This window comes from Meleagris gallopavo, chromosome 26, assembly GCF_000146605.3.
Source record: "Meleagris gallopavo isolate NT-WF06-2002-E0010 breed Aviagen turkey brand Nicholas breeding stock chromosome 26, Turkey_5.1, whole genome shotgun sequence".
Lineage (NCBI taxonomy): Eukaryota > Metazoa > Chordata > Aves > Galliformes > Phasianidae > Meleagris > Meleagris gallopavo.
Genome location: NC_015036.2, coordinates 2,982,962 through 2,995,330, shown reverse-complemented (window position 1 = coordinate 2,995,330; position 12,369 = coordinate 2,982,962). Strand labels below are relative to the sequence as shown.

The following is a 12,369-nucleotide window of genomic DNA, read 5'->3' as shown; positions in this document are numbered from 1 at the left end:
GCTGACATAAAAAAAAAAAAAATAGAGGGGTAGGGTGAGAGTGCTGACATCTCCCTTATTTTTGAGCACAAGTTGAGGTTCTGTTAGCTCAGTTCATCGTTTTCAAGTCTCAGAGCCTACAGGACAGAATGAGTTCATTTTCCCCTGTCTTCTCTGTGAATAGATCAGTGGAAGAGTGGGTGGAAAAAGACACTGACAGGCAGCTGAAGCTCTCAGTGAGTGACACCTGTCTGCTGCCTAACTTTACTGGGAGAGATCAGTCCCAAGTGTGGCAGTGGGTATGTGGCTTTGGGCAGTTTTATCTGCTGTGATACTGGAGAAAACCTCTGGGTAATGCTTCACCTCAGGGGACAGTGAAGCATTTGCTTTCTTTTGGAGCAGAAGGTTGACATCTGTGCTCTATGTTTCTGTTTGCAGTACTGCCAGTAACTCAAACCGCAGCACGCCTGCCTGCTCCCCCATCCTGCGCAAACGCTCCCGGTCCCCAACACCGCAGGACTCCCAAGGAGACACCATGGTGGAAAAAGGCTCAGACCACTCGTCAGACAAATCCCCTTCCACGCCGGAGCAGGGTGTACAGCGGAGCTGTTCCTCTCAGTCAGGCCGCAGTGGGGCCAAGAACTCCAAGGTAAGGAGCGAGCAAATAACTGCGGTCAAGATGCACACGCATCTGTTGCTCTAAGCTCTGTAATGTGGTGCACTGGCTTTGTCCAGTGCCATCTTTTGTATTTACCACTGGCTAACCTCCTTCTTCCCCCAGTATGATTCTAAAAACTCTTAACTGGAGGCCATCTGGGTAGGTTAGACCTACCCTCTGTCATCCTTTCAATGAACTCGGTCCATGAATTGCTGATGGCTTGGACTGTGGCTCAAAACTGGCTTTTGTAGGCTAATTATTTTGCAGTCAGGGCCTTGTTTTCTTGGCAGGCTCTGTGATTTTGAATTAGACCTTGAAAAATCAGCTGTTGCAATTGCTCTTTATCAATTAGATCACAAAGGGTCATGGAACACATGACTATTTCTCTGTGCAGACAGCTTGTAAAAAGCCCACGCATCTCTCCAGTCCTGGCCAAGCCATGTTGAGATGAGGTTCAGTCTGCATAGAATCAGTTTGCTAGTCCTCTGCACGGTGTCTCTTAATGGTACAATATTACAGATGTCTGACAAATTCCATGGAGATCTTGGACAGATGATCCTTTTCCTCAGGAAGGGCTCTGTCTTTTGATAGTACTGGAGCCAATATCAGCCTTGTCTTTGCTGTACTGGAAGGATGAGGGTTTCAGGTGTAGGGACTCCTGATTTTCTGTGAGCAGTGGGATTTGGTGAAGCAGATGAGGGCTGTGGGAACCAAGTGTAACTTTTGATAATAACGCTAATGTCAGTGGTGTAGTTGCTGCCAGGAGCATTTGCATTTTACTCATTTTGCAAAGTGAAATATTTCATCTTGAACCACTCCACAGTGTCACAGATGACTGTATGGCATAAATGTTGGCTTGTGGGAAATGAGCTGTTGGGTCCTTTGCTAGCTTATTGCAGGATTGTGTCACATGCATAGAGAGTCTTCATCCACTCCTCTTGGTATTCACCATCAGCAGAAGAAACAGGATCCACTGGCCCACGCTCCCTGGGCTGAATTGCTCTCTCACCTCTAAGGAAGGAGGATGTGTGTTGAAAAGATGGGACGAAGGGATTTTTTGGGACGATTCATTTGAGGCTAGGCAGTTCTGGGGCTGCCCTTGAGGTTAGACTTGCTTCCTGTGTGCCTAGTAACCTTCAGCCACCACCCCAGGGTGGAGGAGGATGCCCATGGGCGTGATGGTACTGTCAGGCCTATGTGCATGGGCAGTCTGTCCCCAGAAGGAAGCCATGAAGGTGGGAGGAGGAAGGATGCTCACTGTGTTCATTGCCACGCTGGGGGTCAGTCTGTCAGGGCAATTGCATCCTCAGCAAAGGGTGTTCCTGAGATGAGTTGCCGTGGCTGTGATGTGCTGTGATTCAAGGTCACAGGAATGTGATTACAGAATCACAGAATTCTGATTCTTAACAATGCAGTGACTAGTGAAGCTTAATAGTATAGCTTAATAATAATTCATGGTGCTTTTAACAAGGAAAGGAAGTGGAATTGGGAGGGATGTGATGCTGTCTGTTGGGTTTGTGGGTTTTCCTTCTCTTGAATCGTGAGGTAATTTTTCTTCTTTCCTTAATTTCTCTCTTTTCATTCCTGCATGCTTTCTCTCCGATTAAGTCACACAAGCGCCTCTCCAAAGTAAGCCTTCTTTTTTCTCTCCTGTGCCCCACTGTAGAATTGTCTCATCCTGCAGAAACCCACCCCGTGGTACTGAGCAGTGACTCCAGTAAGGCATTCTCCTGGCGTGGCTGTGAGAATGTCAGCAAGAGCTCACCCCGATGCCTGTAGCTGAGAAGCTGGTTTCAATTATATCACTGGGATCTCATTAATATTTGCTCACATGGTGTGAAACTGGCCTGTTTCCCCACACTCCTTCAATTACTTCCAAGAAATTTTAGGCTTTAAGATTTGTTTTCCCTCTCCCTTAAAACGAGTTGGTCTTTACAGGGAGAGATCCTCTGGCTTTGGTAGGCTGAACCGTACCATAATCCATCCTCTTTCCTCTCTTCTTTATGCCTTTTGGAAACAGGAGTTGATCTCCCTAACTTAACTGTTGTGTTTTTTGTTTTTTTTTTAAATGATGGAGAGTTGATTTGAGGCCATTGATCTCAGTTTACTGACCTTGCATGTTTTTCTGTGTGATGTAAATATTAAAGATCAGTGATTTCAAATGAACCCAGCTTGAACCTGGTAGAACAGACTCGTCCCAAATGAATTGTGAGAATTCATGGGCTCGCTCTGAAAGGTAATAAGTAGAAAATCCCTCTGTGGGTGCTTGGATTGGAGATAAGCTCATCTGAGATGTGATCTCAAATCTCACTGCTACCCTCAGAAGAGTGTAAAAATCAGAAACGCTGTTGGGATGCTTATTGGACAAAGTGTCAGGCTGTTGGCATTTCTACATGTGAATGCAAGTGAAGTTAAAATCAGAATGGCTTGGATGGCTTCATAATCTGCCAAATCTGTCTTGGCTTTTCCCCAGCTGATACCTTGGATTCAATTCTAGGCAAGCTCCTAGTAAGCAGTGAAGTTTACAGTACTATTTACTGTTTTTCCTTGGTCAGAATGCCCCTTGTAGCCAGCCCTGTCTTGCATGATTGCTGGTGGCTGCTGGGAACTTCATGTTTTTCTTTAGACAGGTTGTCTTTTGCATGGTGACTGTAGCTTGGGTGCTACTAAAAAGGACTGTGGGCCTAAGATCTGAAGTGAGATGTGACACCAGTTCTATGGAAGACACAGGTGTGGAGTGGCAGAGCCCTGCAGGGCTTGCTGGTGAGTAGAGGCACGTGGGCAGGCTGGCTGGGCTGGAGGTGCTCAGCCAAGCACAGGAGAGGTGGGAAGAGCCTTGGTAGGGAGTGATGCGTGCAGAGTGTTTGTATTGCTGCTGTGATAAGCTTGCAGAGAGAAAAAATGCTTTGTTATATCTAGAGAAACAAAAGGAAGATGGAGCCGAGGTGAGTGCTGGTGCATGGAAAGCAGATGCAGAGAAGGGGGTCCTGGGCTCTGCCAGCCTGAATCAAAGCTCCTGACCCGACCCCCCTCCCCAGCCAGAATCTCACCCCCTGCTCCACAAAACAGCTCTTTTTGGTATGAGAGAATCAGGTGCAGTGAGCTCCCTGTCTCTCCCCCCACATGACAAAGATAACTGTTTAAGATGGGGAAAGGCTGGGAACAAAGAAAGGAGGGGCACACATGGTAAAATCTCAGTCTCTTCTCTCCCCACCCATCTTCTGCAAGAAGAACAGTTTGATTTTCCAACCTGTCTCGCTGATGAAATGAAACAGCTTGAGCCCATGAGTTTGATGCTGTGTTTATACAACCGCTGACAGATCCGCTTGAAGTCCCTTGCCCTCTTTTGTCTGTTGCGCTGATCGTCGTGCTGCAGTGCTGCCATCAGAGGGAGCGCTGCACCAGGAGTTTTTAAGCACTGGATTGCATCTGTAAGAGGCCTTTCCTGGAGCTGATTTCCCTTGCCACCCACCACCTTGGCACGGACCAGATGATTTGTAAGCCTGTCTCAGCCTTAGGCGAACACTGCTGCTCCTGAAACAGCTTTCTGGGCTCAAGGAATGAAGGGATTTTGCTTGCTGCCAACAGAGGGATAACGTATTTTTAACTCTTTTGCTCTTGCACAAAGAAAAAAGTGATTTCATCTCTGTTGCAAATCTTTCAATATTCTTCCTACTGCCTATACCTAATAGCAATGCAGACTCAGAAGACTGTAGAGCTGTTTAGGTGGGGAGGGGTTCTCTGAAGCTCTCTGGTCCAAAATCCTGTTCAAAATGGGATTGATTTGGTTAGACTGAATTGCCAAGAGACTTCTCTGCATTTTGGATGGAGATATCACAGCCTTGCTGGTCCCTGCTCCAGTGCTTAACCACTCTTGCTGTGAACAGGCTTTATCCAAGTAGAATTTCCCCTACTGCAGCATATAACTGTTGCACCTTGTCCTTTTAGTGTCAGTTTTGAGAAGAGTTTGGCTGTGTCTTCCCATTTGATCCTCCTACTGGCTGGCACAATCCTCCTTTAGGTATTCTGCTCATTTTGAACAGAGGTGAGGAGTCTGAGAATAAAGTGCATCAATTTATTTGAGATAATAGGGATGCAGAAGAGAGGTGAATAGTGTAGATCTGGAGGTATGCAGACCAGGAGAAAGGGCTGTGGAATATATTCAGAGTTCTGTGCCCTCATCTTGTCTCTGTGTCCCTATTTCCCTGGTTATAAAATGGATTTAGTAATGTATCTATAGCCCACGGCATGTCATTCACTTGGCAGAATGTTTCTGTTCCTCTGGAAGCAGAAGTATGTAGGAGGGATTGTGATCCTGCTCCCAGTAGTGCTAAAAGATGGAAACTTCAGTTGGCTTCAAGCTAGCAAGCCAAACTTCATTCATGTGATCCATCGCTTCCCATCTGCATTGTAAAGCTGTAACTTTCCAAGCAAATACAGGATTATTAACCTATGGAGATTCAGGGGCAGCCTTACAGTCGTTAGAGGCTCATAAATCCCCCATTTTTCTCAACTTCTCCAAAGTTCTTCCTGGTTACAGCCACCATGTAACTCTGCGTTCTGCTGTCAGCTCCCACAGCATCACCTCTGCAAACCAGTGACATCTTTTCCACTTTTGTGTGCAGCTCCCTTCCCCCCTTCCTGCTTTATTTTATTTTTTCTGTTCTAATGCTTATGGTTTCTTTTTCCAGTATGACAGACTTAACCTGCTCAAAGTAAGAATATGTTTTTCCTTTTTCACCCCCCTCTGCTGTACTGTCTCTTGATTTTCACAGTTTGCAGCCCTCTACGTTCTGACACACAGTGATATACCTTTTTTCTTTTTAAAGTTGAATGCAGTTGAAGTTGGATTTAAGAAGTCAGATTATCACAGAACCTTAGTTTTGCTTTTCTATGGACTCTCTGTAATCTGTTACGTGTAAAATGTAGATGACAGGAAGAAGGAACCTCCTCACATTTAGAAAACTTGAAGCAAAAGATGAGGCTTGGGTATCCACCTAAAGGTGTGGAAGAGGGAAGATGCTGCAGAGAAGCCATCACTGGAGGGACTTTTCCTTGTCCCCCTGCAGAGAAGGACAACTTCAGCTGGACAGTTCATAAATGGAGGGCATGGCCAAGTGTGGGGAAGTGTAGCAAGCAAGAGAAGATTCCTCTGGTTAGTTAGTGAGCCTTAGAGTGTATTCCGCTCCTTTCCCCTGGGTTTGGAGAGAGGCCTGAGGAGTGTTGCTCTTTCAAGTATCAAATTGTTGTGGTTTCTTTTGTGACACATTCTCTGTTACTGTGGGGATTTTCATTGGAGATCAGTGCAGTAAACAAGATGACTTCCCAACTGGCCAAAATGCCTGAGGTGGCAAGCAATCCTTGGGAAGGGTTGGCTGCCAGCTGGGCGTGGGATCCAGGTGCTGGGGAGGTTAACTGGGTGCAGCGGTGTACAGGAAGCACAGGAAACTGTGAGCAGGGAGGAGAGCAATGTAGGCGAAGCATGTCTTCATAGTAATCTCTGGTCCAATCTGTGCTCATTAACTCTCTGTGCTTACTTTCTTATGGTAAAACATGATGAATGTCATTGCTCCTGCTTTGGGCTGACCCAGCACAGCTAATTTCTGTGTTTCTGGCAGTAGGAACTTAGCTCTCTGAGTGAAACTTTCCCAAACTCCCTTAAAAGTCTGAGATGAGTTTGTTTGCCTTTGTATTTTAGCTTGGACGGGGTATAAAACTGAAAAATACTCCCAGTCCAAAGTCAGAAGCGAGATGTCTTCAAAGAAAGAAGTGCAGTAAGACATTGCTTCTGTCTTTGTCCATTAAGCAGAACTCGGCCGGGTGCCCTGCAGGTGTGTGGCTGTGGAGGTTGGAGGAAGGGACAGGCTGAGCTGTGGGGCTGCTGGCACTTGCAGTGCTGATGCTGTGCCCCATGGCTCAGCTCTGCTAATGGTGTAAGGCTGTGGTGCCCCATGCTTTGCTGTTCTGGGGTAAATCCGCCCCAGCCGTGGGGATGCTTCTGCTCTGTGTCCTGACATTGGAAAGCCAGCTTTGCTCGAATGGGAGTGTGAGGCTCGTTTCTTCCTCCCTCTGTGCTGAAAAATCACACCTCTGGCTAAAAATGGCCAAAAGTGACTTTCCAAGCTGAGTGAGCCTTTCCAGATGCTCCAGTGTGACTTGTGGCCTGTCCTGAAACCATCTGAAATGCAAATAAGAGCAACAATGTACGTGTGCAGATGATGCAAAACACTAAGTGCTAAAATTTTGCAAATAAGTCTCTTTTTTTTTTTTCTTCTGTTCAGCTTTTCTATTGCTTTCCTCTAGCAATGTTCTTGTCTCTGTATGTGTCTCCCTTTTAAAATTTAAAATACTACTGAAAGTGTTGGCTGATGGCTACTGTGAGTAAAATGGTCTCCCTGCATTCCAAGAATTCTCCAAGGGTTGTTGTTTTTGTTGCAAATCAATGTGATTTTCCCAACCTAGGCAGCAGGCCTGGAAAATAAAGCCTTGAACAGAGATGTGTGGCAGTGATTATGATGAGCTCTTCCGTTGCTGGTGGGCGCTGCTGTTCTGCAAAAGGGATTGCAGCATGTGTGCAGGTTTGCGTGCGTGTGTGTGCATGTGGACATGCACACATTAGCCTGACCTGTTTCCTATTGTAGATTCTTGCTCCTGGATTTGATCTTTGTTTCTGTAACTGGAAATAGCTGTGTTAGACCATGCTGTGAAATTCACCAGAATCTCCTGTTTAATCTCGCTTTCACTTCGCTAATTATGCAAACCAGATTGGACCTACTTTCTCTGTCCGTCTTTCTTTTTGATCCTAAGATCTCTGTGCTAACTAATCCTTCTCTTTTATTTTGTCCTTACAGAAAAGCCAGAGTTGGTATAATGTAAGTACTCCTGTTTCTCTTGTCCCTGTGTGTAAGTGGGCTGGGTGCTTGGGTGGGGGAGAAGGTGCAAAGGGGCTTTGCAGTGGCAGTGGGGCTTACTGACCATTTCTGAAAAGATGGAAATGGCTCAGAACTGGCAAAGGACACCTGACATCCTAAGGGAAAGGGTGCCAGAGACAAGGAGCAAAAGCTTCGTCCTTCCAGTCACTCTTCTGATGTTCTCTACATCCTGTACCTTCCAGTTCGCTGTCAAATGGTCTTGATGTGGTGACAAGCAGAGCTGCCACTGTGCAAACCCTTTGCATCTCGGGGTGGAGCGGGGCAAGAGAGGAATTACTTTCTGTTGATCTCACAGAAAAGCAAAGATGGTTTATCTTCTGCTTCTGCTTCAATCTTATTTTTGTTCTGCGAGCATGAGTAGCAGTGTTGTAGGCACATAGCTGGTGGTTTGCACATTCCCATAGTCGGTCACCTTTGCATGGTTGAACCCTACCCTCAGGCTCTTCAGGGCAGCTATCAGCAGCACAGTGCCTTTGCAGCGAAATGCAGCAGTCACTCCATGTTCTGCAGCATCCCCCCCTTCCAGCAGCATGAGACAGGAGAACCAGGGCTTTTAGCTGCTATGACGTGCTCAGATCTGACACAGGCACAAGGGGCAGACTTCAAATAACCAGCAGCAGGATTTTTCACTTTCTCTGCCTTGTCTGAATGTCCTTTGTGTGGCTGGTTAGGTATCATGCTGTGTAGTTGTGGCACCTCGTGTCCTGGCTGGGAAGCACTATGGCAGGAGGCTATTGTCAGCATTAACAGCTGGTTTGTCTGGGGTCGTGGGTCTAAGTCACTGGACAGGCACGTCAGAGTGGGGCTCCTGATGGAGCATGCTCTTTGCTACCAGCGAAGGAGAAGGTGCTTTTTTGTTTTTCTCTTCTTTTTGCGCCTTACTCCTTTTGCTTCAGTAATAACTAAGTGATAAGTCTGCTATGTCTTTTGGGTGAAATCCTATTTGCTGATTATTCCAAGTGTTAACTGTATCTGGTTTGATGTAGGAATTCTTTGTGCTCTTGGTAGGAAGTGGGCAGGCCTCCCTCAAAAAGAGAAGGAAATTTAGTAGGGAGGGCTGCAGTGGCGGAGGGAGATGTGTCAACAGAGAACAGCTGTCCTCTTGGCAGCAACATCCCTGCAAACTCCTTTTGCTCAAAAGAAGAGCCAAGATGGATAATCAGATTGCAAGGTAGAGAGCAGCACAGACAAGCAAGAGTTGACCTCAGAAACAGATAATGGCATGGAGACAATAGCATGAAGAGAGGAGGATAAACACAGGAGAGCAGGTTGGCAGAGAATTGGCAGTCAGAGGCAGCTGGGGCATGTAGGCAGCCCAGCCAGACTCATGGAGGCCATGGCCATGGCTCAAGGTGACTTCTGCTGTTGCACAAGAGCTGAGTCAGGCTGTAGCTGCTGAGATGCACATCCTGCTGCACGATGCTTTGCTGTGGTCTGCTTCTGTGGGTCTCTTGTGTTCCTGTGTCCTCTCTATCTTATCTTTCTGTTCTCTTGTTTTTCCTCCATATATTTTCAGCATGAGAGACAGTACATCCGGAGAGTAAGCACTGGCTGCATATTTTGTGGTTCGCCCCACAATTATTTTCCTTTAGAAAACAAAACATGTTCTAGTGAGTAGAGACGTTCTGGCCAGATAAAAGCAGCAATGTGGAGACGCAGATGGGCTGCAAACTCCAGGAAGGCATTAAATCCTATTGGCAGTATTAATATTAAAATTTTGCTAATGTTTCTCCTCGATAGAGTTTCTTTTCTTTGCCAGCTTCTTCCCAGCAGGATTTTTCTGGCACTTGGACCAGTCTGATTCCTCTGTTTATTTTCCATACTGAGAGCAGCTCTAGAAATGAACCTGTAGAGGCAACCCCATTGTGAAGCCTTGACATTTCATTTATCTCACTTGCCCTTGCTTTCATTGTACAAGAAGTTCTCTGTGCTTGCAGCAAACACTCTGCCTTCCGTGTGTCACTTTGGTGGCCCTGGGTGCCAGACCAAAGTTACAGACCCTGCCTCAAAGAGCACACGGCCCTCAGAGCTCCCCAGAGCATCAGTGGTCAGAATGCCAGCTTCAGTTTTTGCTGCTTTTAACTGGTCTTTTTGTCTTTGTAGCACCATGCCCCTGTTTGCCAACTGGAAGCTTTCCTTTTCTCTCTCCCAGATTCCTTTTTGTCTACTTTTTCCTTAATATGTTACCAATTTTTCTGCCCTTGCGTGTTCTCCTCTTAATCCTAGCAGTGCTTTTTGGGATTGGCATCCCTACCAGACTGACAAGTGGGAGAAAGGGAGTGAACCAAGCTCATGGGTTGATGTGGCAAGAGACCTGTCCTTCTGTGCTCTTGGTGCTTTCTCTTCTTTGCTCTCCAGAGATGAGTACAAGCTGGTCAGGGTCACTGTGAGATTTTAGAAAAGGAACACCCGAATGAATGCACTCAACTTCAATGGGTTTGCTTTGTGTTTGTGCCCTTACGGTGGAAAAGCAAACATCTCTGGGCTGGCTGAGCTGTGGCAAGGAAACGTCCCTGAGGTGTTTCTCATACCTTTGGTGGGGAGTGTCAGACATGGAGCCCCTGGCCTGGAGGAACTGCTTTCGTGCAGACTGCAGCTCATTGGCAGTGCCTCACCCATCTGTGCTCATCCATCAGGACGCAGTTTGAGTCATCTGCGTGCTGAGTTATCATTGATTGGTTTATTACTCTTAAGAGAGTTTTTAAATTTGTTTTTAAGGAAAAAACAGAGCTCCCAAACAAGTTTTCTCTGTAATTTTGTTTACTGAAACAGAGATGTGACTTATTCTGCAGACCCGACGTGCTTAGCAGTGGGGAGTTCATGTCCCTCTTCCCTGGTTACATGGAGGAGGAGGCTGTGCTAACAGTGTGGGATGCAGGAGCTCCACAAGTCACCAGAAGGAATCATTCCCTCAGCAGAAGTCCTTAAAATCAGAGGCAAATTGGAGACGTTTTGTTGACAGAGAAAATAGTCATCTCCTTTGTCCTTCTCTTGCTGGGCTTTGGGGGAGGAGGAGCACTTGGGTCTCATGTCTGCCTCTCTGTAGCAAAAGTTGCTTCTGTAAGTTCCCATCTCTGCTCCCAGATCTGGGGGCTGCTGCGTGCCAGGAGAGTTAGCAGAGAACATTCCCAGAAAAGAGCATGAGATGACGGTGAAAGTTAAACAGTTGACACTGGGGAAGATGGAAGATTTGTATATATGTGTCCATGAGGTTTTTTCGCAGTTTAATGTTTAGAACTCAAGGTCAGCCCTAGTCTGTACTCCTTTCTTTTGTGTTTATCTATGTCTACTTCCAGCCCTTTCACCTGCCTGCTCTTTTGCAACCAGGCTTGAGTTTTTGCCTTCTTACAGCTTCTCCCTGTAACTGACCTGAGTCTCACTCTCTCCACCCATGTGCAGGACCATCCCAGAGCGCTGAGTGGGAAAATTACAGTGTGAAGACATTAACTGCCTCTTTTAGCTGTTCTTAAATAGTAAGTCTGAAAAGTTGTCTTTGGGAGAGCACAGTCTGCACTGAGGACTGCAACAAGCAGGGACACGAGGGAGGCAGGAGGAGTGGCAGCAGGAGAAGCAGCTGAACAGAGGGACAGGCCTCAGTGTGGTCTTGTAAAGAGCTGACCTTTCTGGGACTGTGCAGTCTGTCTGTAACTACGTCAGATGATCACTGGACTGAACACAGTATGAAATCAGCCTTTGGTGGACTTGGTGTGCTGACTTCTTTAAAGCAGCGCCCTGTTGGAGGCCTTGTAGATACCAGAGTGAAGGGGAATTCTCAGCTGCTGGAAAGAAAAGTAAGCACTATTTTAGGTAAGACATCAGAAAAGGCCACCCAGCAGGTGGAAGCCTGAGTCTGACCAGAAACAGCGATCTTATCAGCAGGATTTAGTGCAGAAATCCAGGCCTGATGGTGAGAGAGTTAGTGAGGTGCTGTCTGTCAGTGCTGTCAGCTTCTGGGTTCCATAACCGTGTGTCCAGCTGTTCCTGGAGCACTGCTAACTCACTGTCCTTCAGGTGTTTTTGCAGGCCATTCCCTTCAGCCTTGATATGATGTTAGGTGTTTTGATCACTGGGCCCAGCATGGCTGCTGTGGCGTAGTGGCACTGAGTTGGAATGAATTTCTGGTGTGAGCTTATGGGGTGATAGATTCAAACTCACTTCTTAACCACGAGCTGCCAGCGGTTACTCTGAAGCTTCTCCCTGTGTTGTTCAATCACTTTTAAAAGAAAAGAAGAAGAAAAAGAAGAAAAAAGACCTCAGAGAGCAGACCAGATTGAGAAGAAAAACTGTGGGACAGGTGGTCAGTTTCCCTGCTGGCATTCATCAGCACATCAGCCCTGCTGTCTCTGGCATTGGAACTCTCTCACAGGCACACTGTGTATCCTGGCCTTTCCAGTCGTGTTTCTGTTCTGTCAAGAAGCAATTGTAAATCTTCCTTAAATGTTAGGTGCAAATCCATCAGTCATGCAGATCAGTGAAGGTTTTCCTTTCCCCTTTTCTCCCTGCCTCATGCCACCTCTCTCCTGACCCACCTGCTTCCTGTGCCACGTGCTGCACCAAGACCATTTCTTTTTCAGTTCTTGCACTGTCAAACTTCCCTGTGCTGTCCCATCCCCCATCAGTTTCTGCTTTAGATTTCCCACGTATTTCTCAGTGTATTATCAGCAAGATGTGACCCTGGGCGCCCCATTCTCCCCTTTCCTCCCCTGAGCCTCCTCTCCACCCTTCGCAGTGCCATCCTGTCCCGTCTCTTTCTGTTTGCAGAAGAGTTAATGTTTGCTGTCCCCACCTCCGGGTTAGCTC

The 12,369-nt window shown here is 46.8% G+C and overlaps 1 protein-coding gene across 8 annotated transcripts in view; it reads left to right on the top strand.

Moving 5' to 3' along the window:
• The window catches only part of GRAMD1B (GRAM domain containing 1B), a 110,629-nt gene that overhangs the window by 80,513 nt on the left and 17,747 nt on the right, over nucleotides 1–12,369 (top strand). For 7 of the 8 annotated variants that reach the window (XM_031556877.1, XM_010723641.3, XM_010723639.2 and 4 more), the window contains 2 exons: nucleotides 418–628; nucleotides 7,489–7,509. In XM_031556877.1, coding sequence (XP_031412737.1) covers nucleotides 418–628; nucleotides 7,489–7,509 — 232 coding nt within the window. The remainder of the gene's footprint in view (nucleotides 1–417; nucleotides 629–7,488; nucleotides 7,510–12,369) is intronic. The other variant, XM_010723640.3, reaches the window with a different exon arrangement.